Raw genomic sequence first — 27,987 nt, forward strand, 5'->3', positions numbered from 1 at the left:
CTTTGTCATACATTTGCAAAGGTTTTCAGGAATCATTATATACATATGTACGTTGACGGAATAATTTAAAGACTATTACTCCTGGGCAAATTTTAGTGACCCGTTCTCTGCCAGTGAGGGGGCCGGGGGCGCCGGGGACCATAAGAAGCTGTATTAGCCATCCGGTATCTTCTTTATCGGCAGAGACGTTCAACATTCTTCCATTAAAGTAACGAGCGTAACCGTACTTAGTAGTCTTCGATCAAAAATTGAGACAATGAATGTAGACCTGTACAGAGAATAGAGTCCTTCATCGATACGATGTCCTTGATAAATTAATAAATGAAACCGCTTTCACCGCAAACTGGACGAACGAATTTCTTATATGAGATATACTTAGTTTCCGCTGGCACCACGTAGTAACGAGAAGCAGAGAAGCTACTCAACACTTACGTGATTATTTTACTAAAGTCCCCTGGCTCTCCTCTTCAGTCAACTTTGATGTCACGGTGAAAAAACAAGTATGTGTGAAAACGCATTTTTCGTGTATCTTTACTTCGTGCTTATTTGATCACTTGATTTCTGCTCAAGAACTCGTTTATTTGTCAGGTGCCATTCTCGATTGCCGCATTGTTACAATATAATAAAATTTGAAAGTGCTGCTGTGTACCCGACTGCCAGCACGGTATTCGCATTCAGAAACACCAGTATCACTGTTGGGTGCTTCTAAAGATCATAATTTATTTAGAAAGTGGTCTGAGAAAGCTTGAGGAATTGTACGTTGACTGTAATTCCTGCGTGGATACAAACTATTCCAAAAGACATTTTAAGTTTTCGTTGGTGGTGACTTTTCGGTGCATGCGACACCTGGACTCGACTGATGTACTAGTAAAGTAAAGTAATTGAAGCATTCTGAGCGAGTCGAACTTATGTACCTCCTATTCTTACACCAAAAGGTTTTCTATGTCTATGGTTCTCCCACTGCCGCCAAGCGTAGATAGCACGGGATAGCACTGGTACGACGCCGGGTACACTTTGCTTCGCGTGTATTTAATGCGATCCGTAACATACATCATAAAGAGGACTCCGATCACATATTAAAAAATCAATATGAGTGCTGAAGAGGAAGTGCTAAGGATCCAGAAAAAACTGATTAAAATGTCGAGCGGCGACGGGACGGTGAGTCTGCCGTGAGTAAATTTGCAATCGCGGCTTCCCCAATTCTGCCGGCTTAATCCGTGATTCTTAAGTTTGTCCTGTCCGCTCGCCATCGACGAGGCAGCAGATTATTTACTTCCGAATCTATCAGTAATCGACATTTACATTGCCTCAAAACCTATGGGGATAACGAACGCGGTTATCATATACCGTAATATTTTGTATCGTAAAAAGCTACCCGCATCATCCCTGCAACTACACCGTTAAAGCATTTATGTTAAGCGTAGTCCCAAAGTTGATCCAACATAACCTCAAAACGTTACCGTGTTGATGCCGTTGTTGACTCGTGGATTTCTGATTCTCTTGGCCCGATATGTTTCTAAATGAAATATCCTAATGAGGATAATCAATTTTTTGTTTATTGATTAAAATTACTATTAACAGGGCCAAGAACAAGCCTTGGAATTATTGAAAGTTCTGCAAAAACTACCAGTAAATTTGGAACTCTTGACAAAAACGAGGATTGGCATGACGGTAAATGCGCTGAGGAAATCGAGCAAAGACGACGAAGTTATATCCCTTTCAAAAACGCTCATAAAGAATTGGAAGAAATTCTTATCTGGTGAGGAAGTTGTCTTTGCTTCGTAGAGTTTATCTAGCGTTACATTACATATAAATCCTTAAATTATCACAAAAAAAGCTTCAAAGTCTAGTCTAAATAACAGATTTTCGATAATAGACGTCTCTAATCTTTTCCCTCTCCGGTCTAGGTCCTAACAAAGACTGCAAAGATTCAAGTTCTTCAAGTGGATCAAAAAAAAAAGATGAGAAATTGGACAAGGTCAAGGAAGAAGGGGATCAGAAGAAGGAAAAAGATGGAGTTGTTGATGGGGGAGATTCTAAATCCAAGGAGGATAAGACAAGTAAAGATTTGTCAAGGAAACAGTCTTCTTTTCCAGCCGCCACCACCACAGATGCAGTTAGGTTAAAATGCCGAGAACTGTTGGCTGCTGCACTAAGAGTTGACGGAGGAGCCATTGAAGGTTGTGCCAGTCCAGAAGAACTTGCTGAGGAGCTGGAGGAAGCAATTTATGCAGAGTTCAAAAATACGGACAACAGATACAAGAACAGAGTAGAGTTTTTGAAATATGTGTAAAGCTAGCCTAAGGCCCCACAGTGTACAAACATTTTTCTTTCTTTCAAATATCCTAGTTATGGTTCAGGAAACGAATTACTGCATCGAATCTTTATATATCTATTATTAAGAGCAGGGCTGGGGATTGTTTCCTGTAAGTGTTTTGAATTTGCAGGTACGCAGCCGAGTCGCAAACTTAAGAGATGCGAAAAATCCGACTTTGAGAACAAATTTTCTTGTTGGAGCAATTCCTCCTGGCCGTCTGGCTGTAATGACTGCTGAGGAAATGGCAAGCGACGAGATTAAACAGTTGCGGGAGCAGTTCAAGAAAGAGGCCATTAACGATGCGCAACTCGCAACTGTCCAGGGGACAAAGACCAGCTTATTAAAATGTGGAAAGTGCAAGAAGCGCAATTGCACATATAATCAGGTTCAGACACGATCCGCCGACGAACCTATGACAACATTTGTCTTGTGCAACGAATGTGGGAACCGTTGGAAGTTCTGCTGAAGCTTCCTGCCGCGACGTCGCAGCTCCGTCTCTACATTATTTAACCTACTATAAACTGAAGTTCATCGTAGCGTTAATATGAATGGTGAAAATCAAACATTGGCCAACGAATTTTCGGATCATATTATTATCACGCATTCAAGTAAGGGATATCGTTTCCTTCGCTCAATGTGTGAGGCTAGCTGTGAACGATTATCGATTGATGTATGCATCTTGTTTCTATCTATATAGGATACATAAACGTGCCGATGCTTAGAGCAGATGTGGCTTGTCTATTGGGTACAAGAAAATGAAATTTTTTTTTTTTTATTTCGATTGGAAGAAAAACGTGGATCATTTAATTCCAAACTTGAATATGTCAGTAATCATACTTTACAGAAGACAACATCACGACGGTATACAAATACTGGTGCGCATAGGTACATTCACACGAGAATGGCCGAATTACAGTTACCTGACTTGATTGTTGTCTGCTATAGGCATATGTACCACAGCCTGCAAGCGCGGAGAGACTATCTTTTTTTTTCTCCTTTGAAAAGTTCGATTGGAAACAGCTGAAAAATTTGTAAATAAATGGCCGAACGCTGACTGATTTTTCATAATTGTCGGAATCGACGCAATTTAGCGCATGTGAGAATTACGTCAACGATAATTAGTTTCAAATGACGGTCGTTTTATTGAAAAGGTGAATGCTAGTAATTAGTTATACATATAACACTTGTGCAGATTGGATTTAATGGTAGTTAATAAAGTAAAAAATCGTTAGCTACTCCTTATCATGTTTGAATAAACAATCTGTAAAAGTCAACCGCATACAACGCTATAAATCATTTTCTACCTGCAGGCGTGACTTCTAAACACGTTGTGTGAGTATATTTCTTCGCAAACTTGGTAATATAAATAATAAACTTGTACCACAGAATCTTATCTATGGTTAATTCACATTACCCATAAATATCCAAATGCATATTTATTAGTAACTTCCACTTGCCAAAGAGTATCTATACTGTATCACTACATTGTCTATATAACAGTATTCACTTCTTCGTAATAATATTTTCACATTCTTTCAATATTAGAAAACATCTAGTCTATGTGCTTGGGATCACACCTACATATCACAGATATTCGTCTGGATCTGGGGATCTTGTTCCCTTCAAAAGTGGATTCATCTGGACCAAGGATTTCGTGATTGTATTTATATCTGGCAGCACCGCTAAAATAGTATCATAATTTGATCATAAAGTTATTCTAAAATTTTATACGTGGTAAAATTTCAGATGCCAATGAGACAAAAGCAGCAACTTTTAGATTTTTATCTACCTCATTACGTATAGCGATCGTTGAAGGAGCAGGTAATCTTTAAAGCATTCTTTTTCATAACCAACCATAGTAAGTCGCATCACACTGTCGCTTAAGAGGCTCAGTCCAGCTATTGTATCACCACAAAACTGAAAAAATTAAAAACCAAATCTGACATAGTTAGCATAATGTTCGAGAAATATTGTTTCAACCTTTATCTCATGAGTGCTAGTTTGCTTGGAAAGAGGCAGACATAGATATGCTCCGTGTGCCGTGTCGTGCAAATTTGTAAGACGAATACCCAATGATTTAGCTTCTTTTTGAAACATCCGCATCTCCTATGCCGGTGTGTTTGTTTTGAGTAGATACAATCATCTTTGTCAGACAACTAGTTAATGTGTCTAAACACACGTCAATGGAAACCGCGTTTAGTGACAAGTCGTACCCTGACACTGTCGACGTGAGGTTTTATCATTCCGTCACCCGCCAGGTCCAACACATGAACATGTCCTAGAAGAGAGGTATCGGGTGGAAATGCCGTCTTTTGAATTTTCTGTATGACAGCAGAGTTCCCTTTGTTCCACGTCGATTTCTCAGTCTCCCTGTAACTTTGTATAGCCTATCGGATAACAGAAAGATAGAACTTTAAAATTTTAACGGGACAAGTTGGGACTCAAGGTAATTAAAAAAAAAATAATTGATGCAACGAGATCTCACGTTATCCCAGTGCGAAGATTCGTATCTGAGTCTCTTGAGGTAGGGTTCAATTTCCTGAAATAGAGACTCTTCTTCTTGGGGAGTTATGAAATCTGGAAAAATACGCATCGTGGCAGAGAGCTCTGACATCCAGTCACTCGACAAAGTTTTGGTGGATCTCCGGGATCCCGAGTTCATGAGGTTAGAGCCGAGACTCTTCATCCATAGGGTTTGAGGCCACGCCGAAAGCACAGAACGCGACAACATTCCTCTACTGATAAAGTATGTACGTCTATAATGTTACAGTATATCTACATACGTATCTACAATTACGAAGATAAATAAAGCGTGATATTAAGTGATAGTATCTCGTCCAGTTGCGTGGTGAGTTGTGTCGGTAAACAGACTGCTAATTAGGTTAGTTTAAAATTGAAACTAAATATTCGCCCGGCGTCTCTATGTCTGTTCACGGAGATTGAAAATCGGGGGTTACCGCGTGTTTGCAATATCTTCTTTTTATTGTTTCCCGGTTTTCACTGATAGTAACTGATGCATCGCGTCCTGGCAACTCGCTTATCTTCGGTCAGCGTACGTAGTGCGTGAGTATATTCTGTGCAAAATCATGTGCGCGATATAAACAATCCTTGACCATTTTTCAGCTCCTCTTTTGCGAAAATTGTAATGAACACTCAGGCAGCGGAGACTCGGGGCGCCGAGGAGTCCATCGTCGTCAGGGAAGGAATGGCCGAGATATTGGCGAATGAGAAAAAAGTCTTCTACAATCCGGTTCAAGAGTTCAACAGAGACCTCAGGTAATCGTTCGTCGCTATGCCTTAAGGCAATGCCATATTAGCGTTAGAAGGATCAACTTGGCCTCTTAAATAAGAGTTCTCTCAATTTTTTCTATCAGTGATGCTGATTTGTTCCACCTATGCAAACCAACATCACTCTGTCTAACTGTCTGAGTTTAAGTGTTTAAGCAACTTGTTTAAGCGTCAAGGTGACCCTAGTGTCACTCCAAAATTTGTACTATTGATGCATTGCTTAAATAAATATTAAGGGTTTCTATTGTTCATGTCTCAGTGACAATTCATTTTTCTTCCAGTGTCGCCGTATTGTCAATTTTCACTGAAGAAAGAAAGACTTATCAAAAAATTGAACCCAGCAAGAAGGCTGCTCAAAGGTGTTCGGTGAGTTGGGATTACCATTTTGATGTAATTGATTTCTTTATTTTTGTGTGTTCAATTATCCCATCTACAGGAAGGCATTACGATCTTGGAAGCTCTGTCTGCTACAGGGTTACGCAGTATCAGATATGCCAAAGAGGTTCCGTTCGTTCATCAAATTACTGCCAATGACATTTCCGCCGCCGCGGTAGAAAGCATAAAGAAAAATGTACTCCATAATGGTGTGGGGGACCTTGTAACGACCAGTCACGAAGATGCAACGTGCGTGATTAATTTTTATTCCTTCTATTAAAGAATATTATCTTGACCTCGTATTAATTTTTCCTAGCAACGTGTAATCGCAAATGCTTAAATCTTTGAATTCTCTTTCACAGTATGGTTATGTACCGGCACAGGAGCGATCGATTCGATGCTGTAGATGTGGACCCTTACGGTTCACCTTCGGTTTTTCTGGACGGTGCTGTACAATGCATTTCCGAGGGGGGCTTACTTTTGATTACAGCTACCGATATGGCGGTTCTTGCTGGGAACTCACCAGAAACGTGTCATGTTAAATATGGCGCTATTTCCTTGAAGTCAAAAGCCTGTCATGAAATGGTGAGAGTCATGAATGTCTTGCGACGTTGTTGAATTGCTATGGAACACACGAACGCGGCCTTGACCTGGTAAAGAAAGTAAAATTTTCAGGCCCTGAGGATACTTTTGCAGCATATCTCATCTCATGCAGGACATTACGGCCGGTACATACAGCCATTGATATCGATTAGTGTAGATTTTTATATCAGGGTATTTGTGAGGGTCTACACAGGGCAAATTGTTTGCAAGGGAGTAGCGAGTAAATTGGGAATGATTTACCAATGCGTCGGGTGCGAGAGTATTACTACGCAACCGCTCAGCATGACAAAGTCTGACAACAAGTACGGCCTGCCAGCAGGACCGCCAGTTGATAAACTTTGTCACTATTGTGGTCACAAACACCATGTAAGCAAGCAAAAATTCGTATCACAGTGTTGTAGCGATATAACGATAATTTTGCCAAGGAATGTGAAGCAGTAACCTTACTCTTACAGATCGGTGGGCCAATTTGGCTTGGTCCTTTACATGATCGCCAGTTTGTTTCGCAACTTCTGTCCAAAGTGGATACAGGTGAATTTGGAACCAAGAAAAGGCTTCAAGGCGTCTTAAATGTGATTTACGAAGAACTAGACGTACCGCTCTACTACTTACTTGATCGATTAGTAAGAAGACACACAGCATTTGAGTGTATTTATGTGCCGAATTCCAAGAGTTTTAATCAATCATCTATTGATTGTCTCTTTTTGCAGATGTCTATAGTAAAGTGCGAGGTACCCCCCATGGTGACATTTAGTTCTGCGCTGATAAACGCCGGTTATAAAGTGTCAATTTCACATGCACATAAAACATCGGTTAAAACCGATGCCCCAAACAGTGTTATATGGGACATAGTTCGAGCATGGGAAAAGGTGGCATTATATTAAATAGTTAATTATTTGTTAACTGGCTGTATTATTATATCTCATTATGTTTTATTTGTGTTCTAGTTGCATCCGGCCAAAAAGGAAAGGTTTGAATCGGATAGCGCTGCGCTGGCTATTCTTAACACCTCGTCTTCACATGAAATATCTTTTCAACCGCATCCCCTTGCTAATCCGGCATCGAGGCAAAAGAAATTATCCAGGTTTCAAAAGAACCCAACCGCATACTGGGGCCCCGGTACAAAGTCGACAATGATGTATGTAATTTGCAATTACCTGACACTCTTCACCGTTCGTATACCTATGTAGGTCTCTCAAAGCTGTGAACTAAGTTTAAACTTTGGTCTCCACCTAAAATTGATGCGGGTATTGACAAAATACGTGTATCCGCTTTCAGGGTGCAGACAAAAGATTCGATATTGAAAAAGAAGAAGAACCAAAATAAACATTTCAAAAGGAAACAACGCTCAGCTTCCTCTGACGAATCTGGCATCATGAAATCTTTCGATTCACCAGAAAAAGGCGACGTAGTTCCAGAAGACGATCAAACGAAACCGTCACCACAGAAACAGTTGAAAAGAGACTGATTAGTTTTACAAACTTGTACATATGTGTTAACATAACTCTGAATGGACATTAAAGTTTATAATGAAGAACAAGTGATTTCATTATATTGATAACACTACCTCTTTTCTAGTTGAATACTAGTCGTTGAAAAGTATCCAGCTTGGCTCATTTCTGCTTTCAAATAACTTTTATACATCAGAGCGATCAGACTTTAAAACACCTGCCCAGCAACTGTCGCCTTGACAACGAAATGGCACAACTGTGAAAAAATATTGATTCGTGTTGATTACATTTACAGCTGTTTCTAGGGTGATGTGAAGTCGTATGTGCGGTGAGCTTGTTATTCTTCTAATACTAGGCTTATTCCAATTGTTTCAAGGATGAGCAAAGATATCAAATTTATCATAGCAGAGCTCAATAAAGTTTTAGATCGAAACTACAATTTGATCACCTTCGATGCATTGCGTTCTGATGATCTATTACAAGTGAGTTTGTGTTATTATTAAGCATGCACAATTTGAATAATGAAAGCAAACATTATCTGACCCTAACAATTTTTATAGGTTCTCAGCGATGTTTTGTCCGAAATACAACAAGATGGTCCCCCGCACGATGTTAGAATCGAAACCCCGGAACAAAACTCTGTACGCATCTTTTCCGCCCTGAGAGTCTTGAAGTATCAACCTCAAGGTGACCCAGCGTTATTCAGGTAAATGCGATATTGATGGTGATTGAGGATGAATGTAGAGACTGACTTTTCTATATCAATGTTTGCTAGTATTTTGCTAACGCTCTGTCCCCTTTTTTCGACTTTCAAGGGCTGTCTACCCCTTCAAGCTAGTTGAAAATGATCAAATTCATTATTTCCCTAGACGCTGCTAACTTGTGAGAACATATAACAAACAGTTGCATATTTGCGAATATCCTCAGGCACGGACTGGTGAAGGGAGAGTCCTCAACGATACATGCCGTTCTAAAATGGCTTCTATCCAACATGGATATCTCACGACAAAGAGCATATCTGGCCCGCTTTTTGGTGAAGGTGACGATAAATAAAAAGTTTAGGTCATATAAGAATAATAGTTTTTGGCAATATGGCTTTACACGAAATACACACATTTGGCTAACTAGTATACACCACAGAATTCCATATAGTTAGATCATTTAACGGTATATCTAGAAAGAGTCAACTCCTTTTACGCAACTGGAAAATTGCACTAGCTTACCTATAACTTACTAAACACGTGATTATCCAATAAAATTTAAAAAAGTGTCACATATATCTTTTTTTTTTTTTTTTAAAAACGTGTGCAGCTCATATGTGGTAGAAGTGAAACTTTTAGAAACTAAACTGCGAGAGAATGAAGAAAATGCAGTATCAGGAGTGGAATAACTATTCGTTTCATCGATAGTCGTTTCATTTCGTTACATCGATAGTAGTTTCATTTCATTACATCGATAATCGTTTCATTTCGTTTCATCGACTTTCAAATCACTACCATGCTGAAGAAGTTCAGTTTTCGTTACATTGATAGTCGTTTCATCGAGTTTCATCGAGTTTCAAATCACTACCACGCTAATTAAGTTAAGTTTTGCATTTCTGTTTCATCAATATTTCCGTTACATCGATCGTCGTTTCATTGAGTTTCACATCACTCCTGTGCTGAAGAAGTTTTCACCAATGGCGCTAAAGAAGTTTTCACTTCAAAAATGTCAAAATTCTGCTGTTGACTAAAAGTGTTTTAATCCGTATGCGAAAGTGGAAAAAATATCACTAGATTTCTTAGACAAGATAAAATTCCTTTAGGTAAATATTGAGCTACTAGATGAATAGTGATGAAATGTTATGTTTGGCTGATTCCCAAATTACACAGGTAGAAGTGCCCACAGAGTATTCAGGTGATCCTGAATTGACAGGACTGTACGATCAGTACGTGAGATTGGTCGACGAATTCAAAGTGATTCACAAAGAGCGAGAAGCGGGAAAGAAGGTAGAATATTTTAACAACATTCAACTAGACATTACAATTTTCCCCCTCTTGGCATGATGAATAATGTAGGTATTCACCCATCATTTTCTTCAGGGTGGTGAGGCTGCGGCAGAACTGAAGAATGACCTGGAAGCGATGCAAAAAGAGCGCGAAGTGATTCTGGGAAGAGTGGAAAAAATGAAACTAAGGGCTGAGAGTGCACCCCAATTGCTTGAAGCTGCTCGGAAACTTCGAATTGAAAGAGATAGGGAACGTGAGCTGACGTTGCAAAAACGCCAACAACAAGAATCTACAGCTATGTTGCAGGTGAAACGACACGAACATTGCTTCTTGTGATGTCTATAATTCGATTTATTCTTGAAACCTCCCCCACCCAGGTATCATTGCAACGGATGGAACGCGAGCTGCACAATTTGAAGGAAGCTGGAGCAAGTCTTACACCCCAAAAACTGATTCAACGTTTGTCGGAAAAAGTTACCGTGCAAACAGCCATGTCAAGAGATCGACTACCTGCCGAGATAGCAGCAAAAAAGTCTCACGTTGATGCCTTAAGGTTCGTCGCTCGCTCAGTGCACCTGGGACCAGATGATATTATTGCGTTGCGGAATAAACTGGATGTAACTGCTCGCGAAGTACAAACTCTAGCTGAAAACAAGGTGACTAAAGGATATTGATCAGAGTTACAGTATTATACATGTCAAATTTAATGAAGATTTTCATTGTGTTAACGAGATACAGTAACAATTGAATTGGTGATATTTTAAATCGAATTTCGTTTTCTTGGTAGTCACATTTATACCGCATTTTTATGGTTATTGGAAACATAATACTGCACTGGGCGCTTTACGATTATCGCAGGCTACTGGAGGTACAGACAAAGTGGCACCATTCAGGCAGCAGGCAGCGGCAGTTGTTGGAATGAAGCGAACTGTGCTGGACAAGCTGAAGAGATCTGAAGAGACTCTAGAGGAAATGAATGCTCGGTTAGCCGAGCGAAGAGAGGAAGCAAGACAGCTCGCTGAAGAGCCAGCGCCGAGAGGCGACGAACTGAAGCGTTACGTCACGCACCTCAGGGCCAGGAGCACCTTATACAAGCAACACAGAGCGGAGCTTGCTGGCCTTCGAGCAGAGGGAGGAGTCCTAAATCGAACCCTGCGTATATTGGAGGCGCAAGTAATTGTTCCTTTTGTTTTAAAACTCGTTTTCATCTATGCTGGTGATACTGGCTTCTGTGACATCACTCTTTACAACTTAGCTCAGCCGCGTCCGGGTCAGTATCAGCCCCGTGCAAATGGGACCTGCGAAAACTTTACCCAATGGATTCACGGCAGAAAACGTGATCTCAGCCAATGCAGAACTGGCGCGGAATATCTCTGCATTCAGGGCTCAACTAGTCTCGCTGCTGAACGGTAATTACTATTAAATTATTATAGTTCTTCAGGGAGCTCCCAAATTTCCTCAATTAAAATTCTCTGACTGTTCATGACAAAAAATTTAGAATTTCCTTTAATGTTGGGCAACTTTTATGACTTAAAGCTCCAGAAATTGTGCAACTTCGATATATAAATTTGCATTTAAAAATACACAAATAATTAAAAATTGAACAATACTATTTCCGACAGCTAGCTTAGCTGAATTTACGAGACATGGCTGAAATTTGAAAACAGTTTATCAAAAAAGTACAATGATTTTCCCTGTCGTTCATCATAATTCTCGGACTTCCCAAAAGACGAAATTCCTTGACTATTCGAGATTTTCCCGGTCTTTCGCAACTCTGTTTTTATAGCATTCACTATGGGGCATGTATGCATGTACAGAAAGTTAGTTGAAAATGTGAAACCTCGGCAATATTTGATTACAGACCTGAGACCACTAAGACAGAAGGCACAGGAAGTAGACGAGCAACACGAAAGAGCTAAAATTAGCCATGGCTCTGTAGAAACGAGCTTGGAGAGCTCTACAGTCGCATTATCATCTGAATTGAATTCTCTCCGAGATAATAATGATAAGGCAGGTTTGATAATGCATACACTATGCGTGCATCAGAGAATAAAATACTCGCTACATCCCTAGCATAGGTATCCAAACTACTTTGGTATTCAAAGGTAAATTTATCCCTTTATATGCAGGAGATGGAAGAAATCAAGCAGTTGCGCATCAACATATCAAAACTGAAAATTGCTAAAGACAAAATTCAGCAGGAGATGAGGGTGTGTAATATGTTGATTTGCTTTGGTCTCTTCGCACTTCTGTATCAAACAACTATAATCATACTTGACTTGCCTTCCAATCGATGCATCATTTACAGCGCTACGCGAGCCCCAGCAGTGGATCAACACTAAGGGATGAGCTCAACGAAGCAATTCAAGCAGAGGAAAAAAAGCTTAATTTTTTTAAGAATGAAGAAAAATCGCTGAAGGATCAATTGACTAACTGTGAGACGCAGATTCGTCTGTGGGGCAACTTGATATTGTAGGTATATACTTGGAATATCATGCAGAATGGAGTGCTTATAACAACTGGGACTCTTTCAGGATTTACGAGTGCAAATGGCAGTCCGCCGAGGAAATCAAACGCAGAGACGGGGTCGTTGTACGTGGACAAGGAGCAGAGACCTTGATTTTGCAGTAATGCAACTATTTGTTCGTGTTATAGTTTTATTACAAAAGTAGAAATGGATAGTTTCAAGTAGGTACAAAACTTAGAAACGAGTTTTAAACAACATCCAAGTCAACAGTCCCAACCCGCTGAGCGTAGCAAAGTAAAAAGTGGTGCTCCTTGAGGTGCCTCCGTCCTGCAAAAAAAAATATTCATCAGTTTGTTATACGCTTAAGTGCGGTAAGAGTTGTACATTGCCGGTAGAGTCAAATCAAAAGTGGAGTTCCGTACCTCTAGAAACAATTTCAGTTCTTGCAGAGCCGATCGAGCTTCTTCGATCTCAGAAATAGTTGCTGCAACTGCCAATTCCAAAGCTTGGCTACTGCGCAGATTACCGTTTATTTCTATGAAAGAATCCATTTTTTCCTTGTTAAGACGCAATCTGGTATACGTAACAAACGCGTTGATGAGTGATAAATGTTTACCATTATTTTCCAGAGATTCTAGTAGCTGGTCTAACCTGGAAAAATCGAAAATTATATCTGTACAAAACTTGTTCGAACGCCATTTATCATACATATTCATTCCTATGCATACATGTTTCAAATGAATACCGACTTTATATACTTTTACTTCATAAACCTACTTTTGTTGCGGTGTTAACACCGTTAAACCGGTACGCCTCAATATTGGAGACAACTGCTTGAGCATACGATGAGCAAGTTCATGACTTGCACCTGTGACAAAAATTTAAGCATCACATAAGCTGTGATCCAAATAAATGGAACATTAGCACAATATTGAAAAAGGTAAAGATATCGAGTACCGAGTAGCACAAGGTCATCGTGGGTTAAATTAGCTAACATTTCAGTCGATATATTTCTCTCCCTAAATTGCGGTACAAGTTCTTTAGCTCCCATTCCACTCAGCAGGACTGCAGTCTGATTAGTAAATCCAAGAACATCCTCGCACTCCCTAAAGCCTGCCAATTCCATTTTCTTTAGGTGTTTTTTTCATCCAACGACAACTGTGGAACGTTCATTTTTCGAATTAGCTTGATCAGATCACGTGTTTTTATTACAACACCTTGTGCTTTTTTTTAATTATTATACGGTGTAATGCATGTAATTGCAAATACTGACAATAGTTGATCGCTAACCTTATTTTCTACGGTTTGTTAGCCTCAGATTCCATAGTCTTTGGCCTCAGGTAGAAGATACCCGCAAAATGTACCGTTTGCCTGATTCGCTGGAATACAACTTATAGCAGTTTCTATTCACGCAAGATACAGAAAACCAACAGAAGTGGCCTAACTTCGGCTTTCTAGAAATTCGTTATTCGCAGCGCACTTGTATTTACAAACAACCATTGCCGTGGTACGTAAACATGCAAAAACGTGTATACGGTGTATACACTGATCTGTATACTATCTGGATTATAAAAATAGAGCATGGACTGCGCATTCGGGCCGTACAGAGCATATACAGTACATGCTCTAAAGCTAAGACTCCATGTTGACCTCCGGCAAACGCATGCGGAAGGCGACTCCATGCACGCGGCAGACTTTAGCGCCACGCCACGTACGGAAATCGAAGATGCGTTGTAAAAATGTGTACAAACGATAGCTACATAACCTAAAAGAAAGGAATACTCTATCCCATAATTCCGGGCGGTTTCTCACGTAATGAATTACCAGTTCATTCACGTCATCACAATTATATTCCATAGTGGAATGTTTTGTTGATGTGATTGGGAGCTTTCCAGCAAGGAGACACTGTGTTAGACGGTCGAACACTGTGCCTTGGTGCTTGTTGGAACGCTTTGAGGTTCTTAATTCAGTCACTAGAGTCCGCTCATGCATTATACGAAAAATCTAGGATCGTTGAGCGCTCCAGGAAAAAAAAATTTGTGAAACGCGTGTAGATTATCATTGCATTCAATAAATAAATATAAATAATACCATGCGTCGAAAATAAAATCTCTAACTAAAAAATTGGCAGCAATGAATCCGACACAGTGTCCAACCATGCTCCGCATCTGTGTCCGACTGTGTCGTTCTGTGTCGTTGTTGGAAAGCACCATGTTCGACACAGTGTGACGTCGGAACGGTACCTAGTGGAAATCTCCAGATGTTAGACACCGGAAACATTCACACGCAGCTACAGCCAGACTCACATCAGTAGTTTGGGTCACCAATTACCGATTAAGTATTGAAATACACCGGACAACGGGCATTCTGTCGCTCTAGTCGAACGAACCGAAGAGGGAGAAATTGTTGGATAAAAGATTTAATTTGGCTTACCTTTTTGAGAATATTCTGGATGCGATGACTTGTAGATTGGTGAGAGGTTTTAGCGGAATAACTGACTTTAATATTTTGGATATTTTGACTAACTTGGTTTATTTTATAAGTTTTGATATTTAAAAGTCACAAAAACGGAGTTACACAGTGTAAGATCTTAAACTTAGTATGACAAAAAATGGAGTTGAAGTTCGCTGAACTTTTGGGCAGAGTAACGTTGTATGAAAGTTTTAATGCAAAAGGCTAAAGGATTTTACCGCGAGACTGTACCGGAACTAGATGACGAATCTGGAGGTAGAAACACAAGAGAGCGATCGAGTGATCGGTCGCCCTTTTTATAGGGGTCGATCGTTGCGCAGAACGATCCCCCTCTCTAGTTTTTTGGTCACCTTTGCGCACCTCCCCTCTTTTTCTAGGAATTTCTAATTAGGTCACGACATCCTCGCGCATACACGCCCGTTATCTTAGTTCTTTAGCTATTACTATATCGTAGGTTTTTACGTATGGTGTATCGCTGTTTGGTGCGGTGGTGTAGGTGCGTGGACTTGGTTCCGTAGTTCTCCGAACTGCGTGGGCTTTTCGTTGTGGCGCCAGCCCCCTTTGTGGCGCCAGCCCCTTTTGTGGCGCCAGCCCCTTTTGTGGTGCCCCTCAGCCACTTAACTTCTTCCTGTCTACCTCTTAATGTTTTTGCTATCTTGTTCGTTACAAAGCCCATATTTCATTCTGGTTACCTGTCGTTTGTTAGTTTTATAGCTATGTCTATATAGGATTACATATGTATTATAGTCGACTACTGTCGTTATTAACCTGGAGTACAATAGCAATTGTTTATGAACATAGTTTGTTATTTGTTTAACATTATTAGAATCGCGCTGCTGCGAATATCCTTAGTTGTTTGTGTTATAATTATCTTAACAGATTTAGAGTATTTAGTAATTTGATGATTCATAGCTTTAGAGCAGGTTTACATGTGTGCTTTTGTATATGATTCCCTTCTGTAGTTGTTAATTCTTATATTGATATAAATCGGCTTGGAAGCTTCTAGAACGTTTTCGTTTCGTCGGTAAGTTTCCTAATGTATTCTCTAGGTAAGGCTCTGTATGGTTCCACATTGGAGATCTGCATTGCCTTCAAAACGTAGCGCGTGTTGCCTACAATACGGCGTTGCGGAATAAGGTATAGTTCATGCTGGGTAATTAGCATTCACGGTTTGATGGTTTTGCAGTCTCTGGTTTTGTGAGTTATTGCAGCAGTGCTATCTTTACATTATATTGGTTATGCGTTTATCTATGGTTTTACAGTCTTCTATACTCCAGGCTATATAGTAAAGCGTATATCGCTTATAGTATAGCTCTCAGCTCCAAATGCACAAATGGCATTGTTGAGTGTTATATAATAATTGGGTATAATTGTGTTAGTTAATTATAGTGTTAATATGATATATAATAACGCATAATAGTATTATAGTTCTCTGTAGTACGAAGATCTCGTAACATGGTTTTTAAGCCTTGGCTAGTGAATTTCATAGTTATTTCCATCTAGGGATATTCCAAATAGTTAGACAGTTGTTTTAATTTCTTATGGTTACAAGATTCTCGTACTTCGAGTTTGGTTAGTTGATAAAAGTAACATGCAGTAATAATAGTCGATAAAACATACGGACGTTCCGGTCGGATGTTACACCTCCCCCCTTATGCAAGAATGGCGAGCCTCTGCTCGATCATTCTTCCTGACGGTCGTTGGGTGCTGTAGGTTTTTCAATCCATACGGTACTTTGGTTGTCCTTGGGGTCCATGGTCGATGTTGAGACGTTTTTTGCAATTGGTGATTGGGTTGCTGGCTTCATGTTTAAATTGGGGTATATGGGTATCGGCATTCCTTGGGGTGCTTTGTATTCTCCGTCTTCTTCTGTTGTTGGTTTGGTCTGGTTAACGTTTCTCGTGTTGTTTCCCATTGATACATAATATTGTGTGCCCGTGGGTTTCGGCGTTGGTACTTCTTGCTTGAGGGATCCGGGTATCGGCATTCTTTGGGGTGTTTTGTATCCTCCGTTTCCTTCTGTTGTGGGTTCGGTCTGGTTAACGTTTCTCGCGTTGTTTCCCATTGATTCATAATATCGCCCGGCCGTAGGTTTTGGCGCTGGTGCTTCTTGCTTGAAGGAACCGGGTATTGCGTATTCGTGTTTGATTGACATGTCCATGTGTATTTCAGGGATTCCGGAGCAGTGTTTCGGTTTTGGTTGTTCCTGGTTCCAGGATATGTCTAAAGGTTTTGGTTGAGGCGGCGGTTTAGCTTGATTGTTAGATGGTCCTTTGGATTCCGTATCATCCTCTTGTTTTTGCCTGGCTAGATGTAAGAGCAGGTTGGTCAAGGAATTCCATATGGCTCCGAACATGTGAAAGCTGCACCCGTAGGCTTTTCTCAGAGCATATCCGTGGATTATTGTGTCGAGGATGAATTTGGTTATTTGGATGGTTACCCAAATCCCGATTCCTCCTGCGGTGAGAGTGCCGAAGCTTACGAACCAACCCCACATTTTTGTCCATGTGTTCTTGGCTATTTTTTGCATTGCTTCTTCGGTTAGGAATTGCATGATAGATAATTGTTGATTTGCTATGGTTTGTCCTGACATTCCTCTTGCCATGTCGTTTAGTATTCCAGATTTCTCTGCTGGGAACATGATATGATCTCTCAGTCGTTCCAGATCTTCAGAGGAGTAGATTCCACTGGTTGCTAGGTTATTGGGGTTAATGTATTTCCATGTTGGTGTGGTTAAAGGTTCTATTGTGCCTGGTTTCACTGATTCGGTCAATTCTGGTAGTAATTTATACCATTTCTTATCGAGATTGAACATTACTGGGATGAAAGGGTTACACTCTATCTGTACTCCGGTTTTTAACAACATGCGGCTCTTCGGTGATACAAACATGCTGGCGTTTCCTCTGAATACTGGTAATTCTTGGTAACAGTTCTTCGTCTTTCTAATTTTTACGTCAACTGGTATGCATTTGATTATGTGGATTACTTCTCCTGCTATTGTTGCCATGTAGCCTGGTCCTTTCATTAATTGGTGCGCGAAGTCGTCGGGCGTTACGGCTGCGGTTGTCAATAAGTTCCGTAAAACTTGTTGTTCCAATTTGCATTTCTGCGAGAGTACGTCTCGGTATAATGCTGACATCTGCATTCTCATATGTCTTTCCACGTATACGAATTTCGAATTTACGTAGGTGAAAATGTCCAGGTTGCTGGTTGCTATGGGTTTTTTGTGAGTGAACGCGTTTTTAGTTGGTTCTTCGATGATGAGTAGCTTTGGGTGCTCGGTCCGAATCAATTCGTACCCGCATACTTGTTGACGTCCCTTTTTCGAAAAGGCGAAGGTTATGTCTTGGGTGGTAACTGTATACACTTCGTCATAGGTTTCGTCGCTGTTTTTGATTTTTGTGGCTTTGCCGTCGTATAAGACGTCGTATCGGTCCAATTGACAGGAATCCTTTGGCAAGGTTTCCCAAAACGTGTTTCCTCCTTCATTGTCTACGCAATTACCGTTGCTGAAGTCACACGTTGTTCCGGATCGAAATATGATTTTATTTGAATTTAGGTTTATTTTTGCAATATATTCGGCTAGACTGATTTTTACATATCCTTGAACTATTACGTCGCTCCATGTTCCGTATTCGTCGGAGTATTGTATGCCTTCGCAAGTCCCGTCAAAATTCGTTGCTCCTCCGAGTGATATGGTTTTTGTTGTTGTTCCATTTGGTTTTAATGAGGATATGACGCTATTAACTCCGAATCTCCATGATTTATACAGGTGCATTTGTATGCACTCTTCCTTCGATACAAAGTGTATATATTCGAGTTGTCCGTTGCTGGTTGCCGAAATATGCGAATGCATTCCGCAGTGGAAAATCGATCGATGTATCTCCACCTTGCATTGTATGATTCGTGCCTCTGAGTAGTCGGTGAGTTGTAGGAGCTGCATTTTGATGGTGCTGGTTACGGGTTGTAGCTTTGGCAGGTCGCATGTTCCCACTTCAAGGAGGGATACCGTGGTCAGGTTCATCATTTTTGATCCGCAGTCGTAGGCGATTAGAGCCGTGGTCATCCAGATCAGTTGGGGCAGGATTGCCAGCCGGAGATCCATCTCGATCTTCTGTGGTCGTAAAAGAAAATCGACGGTGATTAATGAGCACTCTGGTGTTCGATGGGATTGTCTTTCGTTCTGGCGGGGGTGCACGGTTGTGGAGGAGGTTGGGACATTTTGGTGGTTGTTGTATTTCGTCAGTGTTTGTGAGATGGCTGGTTTTTATTTTAAACTTCGTCTTCCTTAGTATTGCAGTTAATTTCCTTGATTGCTTCGACCACTTGTTCCAAGACGTCTAGCCTTCTCCTTGTAGTGAGCGCGTGTTCTAGTTTCGTCGGGTCTGAAGCCACAGGTGGTTCTGAAGCGATGTCTGCGTTGGGTTTCCATCGGCTACAAGGCACCGGTCCACAGAATTTTGTTTTCATCCAGTACATCATGGCTGCGGTGTTTTGGTATGAACAGTTGAAGTCTGGGTTCAAATTTGAATGTTCGTCGCACGAGGTTCCGTAGTTCTTTATGTCCGGAATACCTGGGCATCCATAATCTTCTAGGTTGATTACCGTGGTAAAATATTCACGCATTATGATTTGTTTCTCTTTGCCTTTAACGTACACGGTTTCATCGGGGTTTAATGAGTTTATTAATTCTTCCAGTTGAGCGCGAGTGTTCGATCCAGTTTCCCAGGAAAGGCCGTGGAGGCACTCCTTCAGCCAGCGATTAGTCTTCTGAATTCTTGCAGGTAAATCAGCCCCATTTGTCTTTGTGATGAGGATAAGGTGGTGTATTGTGGTTCCGCAGCACCTTCTCACGGTGATTTCTTTAATGATGAACGCGCTATCTTTCCCTCTAAGTCCTTGTATGTCGATAATGTACATCTTTAGCCCTGTAATGTTACAACGTATAGGCGTCAGTATTATCAATTTACGAGTTCAACAAATTCTTTTCGTGGTGCAAATGAGTTCATTATGTCTGAGCTATCGAGTGGGCATAGTTGTGGGGTTTACAAGCCTGTTTATCGGTTTGGGTATTTGGTTTGTTGGAGGGTTGGCGACGCGTATTCGTTGTTATTCTCTCCTTATTCTGGGTTGTTGCAAACTCTTTCGATTGTGTCGACTATGTGTCCCAGTAAGTTAAGGGCTATTTTCTTATGTGACTCGGGCACCCTTCTTTTCGGTGTCTCCTGCCGTCGTTGGCAAGTTGGCATTTCTATTTGTGGGAGTAGATTAGGTCCGTTTGTCCATTTTTCGCAGTTTACAGGTTCGTGGAAGGATTGTTTCATCCAGTAAAGTAACGCCGTGACGTTGCGGAGGGGGCAGTTGAATTTGGAATCCATGAAAGAATGTTGGACGCACGGTACTCCGTTTTCTTTAATAGTCGTTAGGGGCGGGCAACCGTGGTCGTCCAGGTTTACTATGTCGTTGAAGTATGGTCTTAAGGCCTCGACCTTATCTGGGCCCTTTACGTAGATCTTTGTGCTCTTGTACAGTGCCCCTAATGCCTTAGTTACGTCACTGGCAACGGCTGTGCCATCGTGCCAATCGAGACCGTGGTGATGATCTGTTAGTTGCTGGTTGAGCGTTTGGATTTCCGGCGGAAGGGTAGATTTCTCCGTTTCCATACGGACTATCGAATGGTGTATTGGTCCTTCGCAGCAACTCATCACCGCGATTTCCTTTATCATGAAGACATGGTTTTCCCCGTGAAATCCTTGAAGGTCTATGATGTACATTTTGGAGCTGCAATCACCATAGTTTCGCATCAGTTCGATTATCGTTTGTTTCACATTGTGATAGCTCCTTTGCACACAGGTTAAAGTGTCGTTCTCATATGGCATCATTTCTTTTAAGGGGTTGGTTTGATGTATGCTCTCGCTGTACATTGGCTGTCACTCCCGCATAAGGGTTGGGTGTTTCCTTATTCTTATCTTATTGTTAGAGGTATACTAATTTATATATGTATATATATATATATATATATATATATATATATATATATACATATATAAATTAATACATAATACATAATAAATTAATACATAATAAATTAATATATATATAGGTATCAGATGTACCTAACTAAAGGTATTTATGTGCGGCATGATTAGTTATGATAATGGAATTAGTTAGTAATGTGCCCGACAATGGGTCTTGTTATGGCTTTAGTTTATTAATTCATCGTCGCCGTTGTTAGGAATTTCGATTGCCGGATCGTCGATCATAAAGTGTTGCTTGACCTTGTAATTTTGATCGTCAAAAACTATTGAAAATATATCGCCATCTACGTCTTTGATCATTACTATGCTATTCGGATAATTCCCGTAATCGAAAAGATTAACGGTGGTGTATATATCGCTAACGATGTGGTCGGTATATATGCTATAGTTATAGGTTTTTGGTGGCAGGTCATCGTTCCACAACAACTGGCGGGTCACGCTCTTTACCCAATTTGGCATGATTCTATTGCATATTACGGCAATAATATTACCAGCTCGCCTTATTTCTAAGGTTCGCATATCTGGCTGAAATCTATCTGCGAATATTATGACAAAATTTTCCTGGTTTGCCAAGAGCTTCATCTGCAAAATCGAAATGTTGATATAGTAGTTGAAATCATAGTGTTGATGAGGATTATTAATTGCGAGCGGTTGGTTTTTAACGGGATTTGTGTGGTTGGGTATGTCTTCTTGGAGTAGGGGAAGCGTGAGTTTTAAAATTTTTGGAGTTTATTCCTTAAGAAACTATTTGAGTTATAAGGCTTGGTACGGAAATTTTGTGTGGGGTAAAATCAAGTGTAACGTTCGGAACCTTGAGGCGTTAAGTAGAAAGAGACAAACATATATATCTATAAGATTGAACGTGCAAAAGAATGAGATGGGATATATTACAGAGCGTATCCTATACTCGGGGTCTCCTCTTTGTGCGGTGCTTCGTAGTCTCGCTGTATAGTTCACTACCTCTGGGCTGAGAGTTGAATGTGTGCGTATGTTTGTACGTGTGTTGTGTGCCTGCGCATTACGAAGTTCTGCCGCAACTTGTACGTTGCTGCTGAGTACAGGGTATGTATGCTTAGACATCCTAGATTATCGCCTGGTAGGTGAAATATATCTGCGTTTGCTCGGATTAAGTTATAGATATTCTCTTTTTCCTCGGTATTTAAGTGTTCTAATCTCAAAAGGATTCCAAAAGCTCGACCCTGGCTTTGATTAGGTTGTGGGAATTTTGAACCATAAATAATCGTTTTATTTTTGGGATATCTACTTCATTAGGTTGATTCGTGTTTTGCGTAGAGATATTCCGTGGGGTTGCGCACGTTGTCTTCCTTTTATACTCGTCTTCGGCTGTTTTCGTATAGGATTTAAATTCGGATTCGCGTAGACTTCTTTATTTCTTGTCTTCTTTTATATTTATTTGTCTCTTGGTTTTTATTGTATTGATTTGCCTTTTCCTTAAATATCGACGTGCGTTTATTTATTACAGCCTCGTTCGCGTTGTCAGTAATATACTGTCCTGTTAGTTCGATTTTATTTAATTCATTCGTTGGGGGTTTATTTGATTCGCTCAGGTTCATTATAGAATTATCATTTCTTATGGATTCGTCGGAATATTTATTCTTATTTTTCTCGGACTCGTCGGAGTTACTTTTACACTTATTGTTCGTAGTTTTATTTTCGTACTTCGCGGATTCATTGGATTCACTTGGTATTATCGTAGTTTCATTATTATTTTTCATGGATTTATCATTATCTTTCATAGGCTCATTGGATTCACTTGGATTTATTGTATATTCATCATTAATTTTCATAGATTTATAGGAATATTTCGTGGATTCATTATCGTTTTTCGCAGATTCATTGGATTCATTTGGATTTATCGCATTTTCGTCATTATTTTTCATCGATTTATTGGAATATTTCGTAGATTTATTATCATTTCTCACGGATTCATTGGATTCACTTTGATTTATCGCAGATTCGTCGTTATTTTTCACGGATTCATTGGAATATTTCGTAGATTTATTATCGTTTTTCACAAATTCATTAGATTCACTTTGTATTAACGTAGATTCATTATTATTTCTCATGGATTTATTGGAATATTCCGTAGATTTATTATCGTTTCTCACAGATTCATTGGATTCACCTTGGTTTATCGCAGATTCGTCATCATTTTTCACAGATTTATTGGAATATTTCGTGGATTTATTATCGTTTCTCACAGATTCATTGGATTTATTTTGATTTATCGCAGATTCGTCATTATTTTTCATGGATTCATTGGAATATTTCGTAGATTGGTTATCGTTTCTCGCAGATTCATTGGATTCATTTGGATTTATCGCATTTTCGTCATTATTTTTCATCGATTCATTGGAATATTTCGTAGATTTATTATCGTTTTCCGCAGATTCGTTGGGTTCATTTAGATTTATCGCATTTTCGTCATTATTTTTCATCGATTTATTGGAATATTTCGTAGATTTATCATCATTTTTCACAGATTCATTGGGTTCACTTTGATTTATCGCATTTTCGTCATTATTTTTCACGGATTTATTAGAATTTTTCGTAGATTTATCATCATTTTTCACAGATTCATTGGATTCACTTTGATTTATCGCATTTTCGTCATTATTTTTCATCGATTTATTGGAATATTTCGTAGATTTATTATCATTTCTCACGGATTCATTGGATTCACTTTGATTTATCGCAGATTCGTCGTTATTTTTCACGGATTCATTGGAATATTTCGTAGATTTATTATCGTTTTTCACAAATTCATTAGATTCACTTTGTATTAACGTAGATTCATTATTATTTCTCATGGATTTATTGGAATATTTCGTAGATTCATTATCGTTTTTCACAGATTCATTGTATTCACTTAGATTTGTCGCAGATTCGTCATCATTTTTCATGGATTTATTGGAATATTTCGTGGATTTATTATCATTTCTCACGGATTCATTGGATTCACTTAGTATTAACGTAGATTCATTATTATTTCTCATGCATTTATTATTATCTTTCATAGATTCATTGGATTCGATTGGATTTATCGCGTATTCTTCATCATTTGTCATAGGTTTATAGGAATATTTCGTAGATTTATTATCGTTTTTCATAGATTCATTGGATTTACTTTGATTTATCGCAGATTCGTCGTTATTTTTCATCGATTTATCGGAATATTTCGTAGATTCATCGGATTCATTGTCGTATTTCATGCATTCGTCAGGATATATTTGATATTTTGTGGGTATATTCTTATAATTAACGGTTTCTTTTGCATTTTCACTTTTGATTTTAAAATTTTGGGTATCTGATTTTAAGGAGTCCGCTGTTTCACCTATTTCTTCCAGGATTTGCGGTGGAATTCTCAGTCTTACTTCCGAGTCTGACGTATTAATTGCATAAAGGTACGCTTTATCATCTCGGTTTGTCACTAACGCGTTCCCTATGTAGACGTTGTCACCTGCGTCTATCAGAGGTACGTACCCTTCGGTTAACTCAGTTTTTTCGAGATTGATACGGATGCCAAGCCGTGTCCTCGATGGAATTACGATAACATCTTCCGGATTTTCGACCTTTTCCTTTCCTTTAAGAGGTTCGGAAATTTCCGCCGTTAAATCGGATTTTGTATAACCGACACACCCATTAGATTCTACATCCAGGAGCGGTAAAACCTCGGTGCCTAGTTCGGTCTCCGCGAGTTTGTCGCAGTTGCCAGTCTGCGCTCTATACGGAGTCGTTTTTTCCTGCTGGTTTAGGGATGGGATTTGTACGTTACCGAATTCTAATGTGCCTTTATCAAAATTTATCTGAGCTCGATTTTCATTGAAGAACTGGGATCCTATTATTCCGTCCTGTGGGATTGGTAAATTTTCCGGAACTATATGGAATTGAGCTTCGGTTCCTATTACGTTTATGGGAACTTCCCCCATAGTTTCTATGCACGCGGGGACTATTCCGCTAAGATTAAATTTCTTTTGTTCGTTTATTTCAATTTCTGACCTTACACAGTTATTTTTTATAATGTTCAAGTCGGAGCCTGTATCCAACATGAAAGTACTCGGATTTTGTAACTCGCTCGCTTCTAATTTGATCGTAGGGATTGTACTCTCTGGATTTATGATCGTATTGATTGATTTGTCATCGGAATTTTGAGGCGGATCTATAATTATTTGTTCCATATCGCTTGTAGCCAACGTCACTAGTTTTCTATCGGTACGCCCTGTATAATAGATAAGGTGCGGTTGGGCATTTTGAGAGCCTCCGAGGTCGCACCGTCGTTCGGCAGGCTCTCCCCGTTTCCCGAAAATGAGACTCGATTTTCTCGCGGTATTTGATTTGATCTATCATTTCGCTGTTTAATTGGACATTCGCTGATTGAGTGACCGTAATTTTTGCAATATCGACAGTTTTCGCGTGGTTGTTCTGTCTGGTATTCTTCAGGTCGGTTCGAGTTGTAGGGCTGATAATTTGTTTGCGGAGTATAACGCGTTTGTCTAAACATTTGATTATCGTCGTACTGATTTGGACGCTGGTTTCCCTGTCTGAAATTTGGTTGTGACCTCTGTGGGCTAGGGTCCCTTGGATAAGTTCTTCCGCGGTACGAGTTATTGCTGGGATAAATGTTTCCGCGGTATTGATTGTTCCCTTGATAGCGATTTTCGCGATACTGATTATTTCTAGGATAACCTTGTTGATTAGGGGAGATCGACCTTCGATTACTGTAATTGTCTTGGTTACTGAAATTCGGAAGTCCCTGTTGCCGATTGGGACGATTTTCTCTTGAATCGTAACCGGGTTGCGGTTGGTAATTTATTTGACGATTTTGATATTTCGGAAATTGATTTCTAGAGTTAGTATTATTTTGAAGTTGGTAGGTGTTCGAGTTACGTCGGGGATCCGAATAAGTATCTCTCGAATTATAATTATTCCGATAGTCTGCTCGATTACCTTGGATGACATAAGTTTGATTCCGAGGTTTACGGTGGTCGTAATAGCTTTTATCTGAATTGTATTGGCAATCGTATTTATCGTGGTCGTTTGCTCCACATACAACGCAATTATATGGTTGGAACATCGCGTAATTTATTGTAGCGTCCTGAATTGTGCTAGGTTGATCTCCTCGTCTAAGTTGGATTTTAATTTTCTCCTGTTTTTCTATTTTCATTGCCGCGTCGACCAGTTCTTTCAGAGTACCGGGTATTGTGGGGATTTTTCCGTCGATTTCAGGTCTTAATCCGCGCAGAAAGGCGGCTTTGCCGTCCGCTTCGGTATTTCGCGTAAAAATTTCGAAATCGTCCGTACGTTGTTCTTGCAAGAATGCCTGTCTTATGTTTTCCATCGCTTCGCGTACCCTTGAGGCGTACGTCACGACGTCTTCATTCTGTCTTTGGAAAATTTTCCCTAGTTCACCCTGACACAGATTAACGGATTTGGCTGGTCCATAAAGCTCATTTATTCGCGCGGTTAATTCGTCTATGGTGTCGAACCGTTCGTTCTCGATCACACGTCGAGCTACTCCCTTGATTTTATTACGTATTATTCGCGCGAGGCTTAATTCAACTTGAGGCGGGACCATTTCGCGTGCATCCTTGCATCCCTGCACAAAACTTCTAACCTGGGACGGATTGCCGTCAAACACCGGGACTGCCTCTAAGGTATCCTTAATTGAGATATAATGATAAGTCGGTGCGGGTAAGGCGGTTGCGCCTGTACTTGCAACGGGTTCGCTCACCATTTTAAATTCCTGAGGAATCTTAATATGTGTTTGGGATTGGTTTTCCGAATCAGGCGTTTGAATAAGTATTTGAGTGGGTTTTTCTGTTTTTCTCGAGTTCTCCGGAGAATTTTTATTCGTTGAATTAGAGTTTTGGCTGGAGATTTGCGACTGTTCAGGAGTTAGTCCTGAGGTTCCCGACGCGTTCGTCTCCACTAAATTTTCTAATTGTCCTTCGAATAATTGGGTGCCCTGCGTACTAACTTGTGATCTGAGTCGTCGGTCTGAAGGCGGACTATGTACTACGGCTGTGCGTTTTTTATCGGTAGGAGGGTCTTCCTTTCCCATTTAATGTTGGGATTGCACAATCTTTTGTTAATAAGGTTTATTTTAAATTTTAGATCCCGTGTCGGAGAAAAAGGAGGTAGGAATCGTTGGAAGTTTGAACGGGAGGTATTTAGAAAGAATTTTCGCCTTTTTCCTAATCTTTGCGTCTTCTTCGCTAATCGTTCTGGGTCGCGTTGGGGGCTCGAACAGCTTATTTCTTTCTTTTATTCGTTCTTCTGTATCTCCCTCGTAATAGCAAATATCTTCAGAAGTTCCGATGGTGTGGTTAGAATTCTGTGGTTTATTGAGATAAGGCTCCTTTACAGAGTCTGGGATTTCGTGCGGATCGCTTAATATAATCGGCTGAGTATATTGTTCCCAAAGCTTCGCTATGGTTCCGCGTTTTCCTCCGTTTATTTCGTTCGATTTCGGGAGCATTCGTTATGAGAACAAAGGGTATTTGTCAGAGATTTCGATCAAAGGTTGAAAACTTGGTTCGACAGGGTATTTCGATGAAAACGAGGGATCTCGGTGATGCAAGGTCCCAGTAGTTGCGATATTGAAGAAATATTTGAATGGGAAATTTCCAGAGCGGATGGAAAAATTCTTGATTGACTCATTGATTTTTAGGATTTTGGCGAGTTAACGGGTATTAAAATTCGAGTTTGTTTAGTCATTTTATTAGACCGAGCGAGATTAGGATGATTTTCAGTTCGTGTCGGTGGCGCGCAAAAATTCCGCCGTCCGTCGGTCGCTACTCGCGTCACAAAAAGTTTTTCGCGATTATAACGTTTGGTTTCCCGGCCGATGCACCAGAAAATTTTTATATGATATGTGACGTCGGAACGGTACCTAGTGGAAATCTCCAGATGTTAGACACCGGAAACATTCACACGCAGCTACAGCCAGACTCACATCAGTAGTTTG

At 40.1% G+C, this 27,987-nt stretch overlaps 5 protein-coding genes across 10 annotated transcripts; 3 read left to right on the top strand and 2 right to left on the bottom strand.

Moving 5' to 3' along the window:
- Window positions 1–949: 949 nt before the first annotated feature.
- Window positions 950–3,705, top strand: LOC124305048 (transcription elongation factor S-II). 2 transcript variants are annotated; one of them, XM_046764014.1, is made up of 4 exons: window positions 950–1,158; window positions 1,582–1,759; window positions 1,908–2,269; window positions 2,448–3,705. In XM_046764014.1, exons 1-4 carry the CDS (start codon window positions 1,090–1,092, stop codon window positions 2,781–2,783), a joined length of 945 nt encoding a protein of 314 aa, XP_046619970.1. In that variant the 5' UTR covers window positions 950–1,089; the 3' UTR covers window positions 2,784–3,705. The 2 variants fall into 2 exon arrangements, with proteins under 2 accessions (XP_046619970.1, XP_046619971.1); XM_046764015.1 differs by having other exon boundaries at window positions 1,016–1,169.
- Window positions 3,392–6,607, bottom strand: LOC124305050 (alpha-ketoglutarate-dependent dioxygenase alkB homolog 7, mitochondrial). Of its 2 annotated transcripts, none has more exons than XM_046764016.1 (5): window positions 6,504–6,607; window positions 4,803–5,055; window positions 4,531–4,704; window positions 4,107–4,234; window positions 3,392–3,999 (listed from the first exon to the last, which is right to left on the bottom strand). In XM_046764016.1, the coding sequence occupies exons 1-5, from the start codon at window positions 6,515–6,517 to the stop codon at window positions 3,870–3,872; spliced, it is 699 nt and encodes a 232-aa protein (XP_046619972.1). In that variant the 5' UTR covers window positions 6,518–6,607; the 3' UTR covers window positions 3,392–3,869. The 2 variants fall into 2 exon arrangements, with proteins under 2 accessions (XP_046619972.1, XP_046619973.1); XM_046764017.1 differs by lacking the exon at window positions 6,504–6,607 and adding an exon at window positions 5,275–5,443.
- LOC124305044 (probable tRNA (guanine(26)-N(2))-dimethyltransferase) lies at window positions 4,955–8,123 on the top strand. Of its 2 annotated transcripts, none has more exons than XM_046764009.1 (11): window positions 4,955–5,063; window positions 5,325–5,380; window positions 5,441–5,593; window positions 5,887–5,971; window positions 6,042–6,229; window positions 6,343–6,565; window positions 6,656–6,949; window positions 7,039–7,206; window positions 7,294–7,452; window positions 7,531–7,721; window positions 7,862–8,123. In XM_046764009.1, exons 2-11 carry the CDS (start codon window positions 5,331–5,333, stop codon window positions 8,049–8,051), a joined length of 1,701 nt encoding a protein of 566 aa, XP_046619965.1. In that variant the 5' UTR covers window positions 4,955–5,063; window positions 5,325–5,330; the 3' UTR covers window positions 8,052–8,123. The 2 variants fall into 2 exon arrangements, with proteins under 2 accessions (XP_046619965.1, XP_046619966.1); XM_046764010.1 differs by having other exon boundaries at window positions 5,006–5,067.
- A 37-nt stretch (window positions 8,124–8,160) lies between these two features.
- Window positions 8,161–13,252, top strand: LOC124305041 (intraflagellar transport protein 81 homolog). Its single transcript, XM_046763999.1, has 12 exons — window positions 8,161–8,516; window positions 8,595–8,740; window positions 8,962–9,073; window positions 9,906–10,022; window positions 10,116–10,328; window positions 10,400–10,678; window positions 10,881–11,195; window positions 11,278–11,431; window positions 11,884–12,032; window positions 12,152–12,232; window positions 12,331–12,494; window positions 12,557–13,252. The coding sequence occupies exons 1-12, from the start codon at window positions 8,412–8,414 to the stop codon at window positions 12,651–12,653; spliced, it is 1,932 nt and encodes a 643-aa protein (XP_046619955.1). The 5' UTR covers window positions 8,161–8,411; the 3' UTR covers window positions 12,654–13,252.
- Window positions 12,648–14,159, bottom strand: LOC124305053 (uncharacterized). Of its 3 annotated transcripts, XM_046764026.1 has the most exons (6): window positions 13,780–14,158; window positions 13,447–13,647; window positions 13,267–13,357; window positions 13,106–13,140; window positions 12,912–13,024; window positions 12,648–12,816 (listed from the first exon to the last, which is right to left on the bottom strand). In XM_046764026.1, the coding sequence occupies exons 2-6, from the start codon at window positions 13,613–13,615 to the stop codon at window positions 12,724–12,726; spliced, it is 501 nt and encodes a 166-aa protein (XP_046619982.1). In that variant the 5' UTR covers window positions 13,616–13,647; window positions 13,780–14,158; the 3' UTR covers window positions 12,648–12,723. The 3 variants fall into 3 exon arrangements, 2 of the variants coding, with proteins under 2 accessions (XP_046619982.1, XP_046619981.1); XR_006908309.1 differs by having other exon boundaries at window positions 12,912–13,140; window positions 13,485–13,647; window positions 13,780–14,159; XM_046764025.1 differs by having other exon boundaries at window positions 12,912–13,140; window positions 13,780–14,155.
- Window positions 14,160–27,987: the final 13,828 nt, after the last annotated feature.

This window comes from Neodiprion virginianus, chromosome 5, assembly GCF_021901495.1.
Source record: "Neodiprion virginianus isolate iyNeoVirg1 chromosome 5, iyNeoVirg1.1, whole genome shotgun sequence".
Lineage (NCBI taxonomy): Eukaryota > Metazoa > Arthropoda > Insecta > Hymenoptera > Diprionidae > Neodiprion > Neodiprion virginianus.

Excerpts from the sequence above, each read along its gene's own strand:
- LOC124305048 (XM_046764014.1), top strand. The coding sequence starts at position 1,090 with ATGAGTGCTGAAGAGGAAGTGCTAAGGATCCAGAAAAAACTGATTAAA. Across the intron at positions 1,159-1,581 it reads TGTCGAGCGGCGACGGGACG|GGCCAAGAACAAGCCTTGGA; the intron begins GTGAGTCTGCCG and ends TACTATTAACAG. Across the intron at positions 1,760-1,907 it reads TTGGAAGAAATTCTTATCTG|GTCCTAACAAAGACTGCAAA; the intron begins GTGAGGAAGTTG and ends TCTCCGGTCTAG.
- LOC124305044 (XM_046764009.1), top strand. The coding sequence starts at position 5,331 with ATGCATCGCGTCCTGGCAACTCGCTTATCTTCGGTCAGCGTACGTAGT. Across the intron at positions 6,950-7,038 it reads ATTGTGGTCACAAACACCAT|ATCGGTGGGCCAATTTGGCT; the intron begins GTAAGCAAGCAA and ends TTACTCTTACAG. Across the intron at positions 7,207-7,293 it reads ACTACTTACTTGATCGATTA|ATGTCTATAGTAAAGTGCGA; the intron begins GTAAGAAGACAC and ends CTCTTTTTGCAG.
- LOC124305050 (XM_046764016.1), bottom strand. Across the intron at positions 4,235-4,530 it reads CTCACGTCGACAGTGTCAGG|TTTTGTGGTGATACAATAGC; the intron begins GTACGACTTGTC and ends TAATTTTTTCAG. Across the intron at positions 4,000-4,106 it reads CGATCGCTATACGTAATGAG|CGGTGCTGCCAGATATAAAT; the intron begins GTAGATAAAAAT and ends ATACTATTTTAG.
- LOC124305041 (XM_046763999.1), top strand. The coding sequence starts at position 8,412 with ATGAGCAAAGATATCAAATTTATCATAGCAGAGCTCAATAAAGTTTTA. Across the intron at positions 11,196-11,277 it reads TGCGTATATTGGAGGCGCAA|CTCAGCCGCGTCCGGGTCAG; the intron begins GTAATTGTTCCT and ends TTTACAACTTAG. Across the intron at positions 12,233-12,330 it reads AAATTCAGCAGGAGATGAGG|CGCTACGCGAGCCCCAGCAG; the intron begins GTGTGTAATATG and ends CATCATTTACAG.
- LOC124305053 (XM_046764025.1), bottom strand. The coding sequence starts at position 13,615 with ATGGAATTGGCAGGCTTTAGGGAGTGCGAGGATGTTCTTGGATTTACT. Across the intron at positions 13,141-13,266 it reads GTGTTAACACCGCAACAAAA|GTTAGACCAGCTACTAGAAT; the intron begins GTAGGTTTATGA and ends CGATTTTTCCAG. Across the intron at positions 12,817-12,911 it reads AACTGAAATTGTTTCTAGAG|GACGGAGGCACCTCAAGGAG; the intron begins GTACGGAACTCC and ends TTTTTTTTGCAG.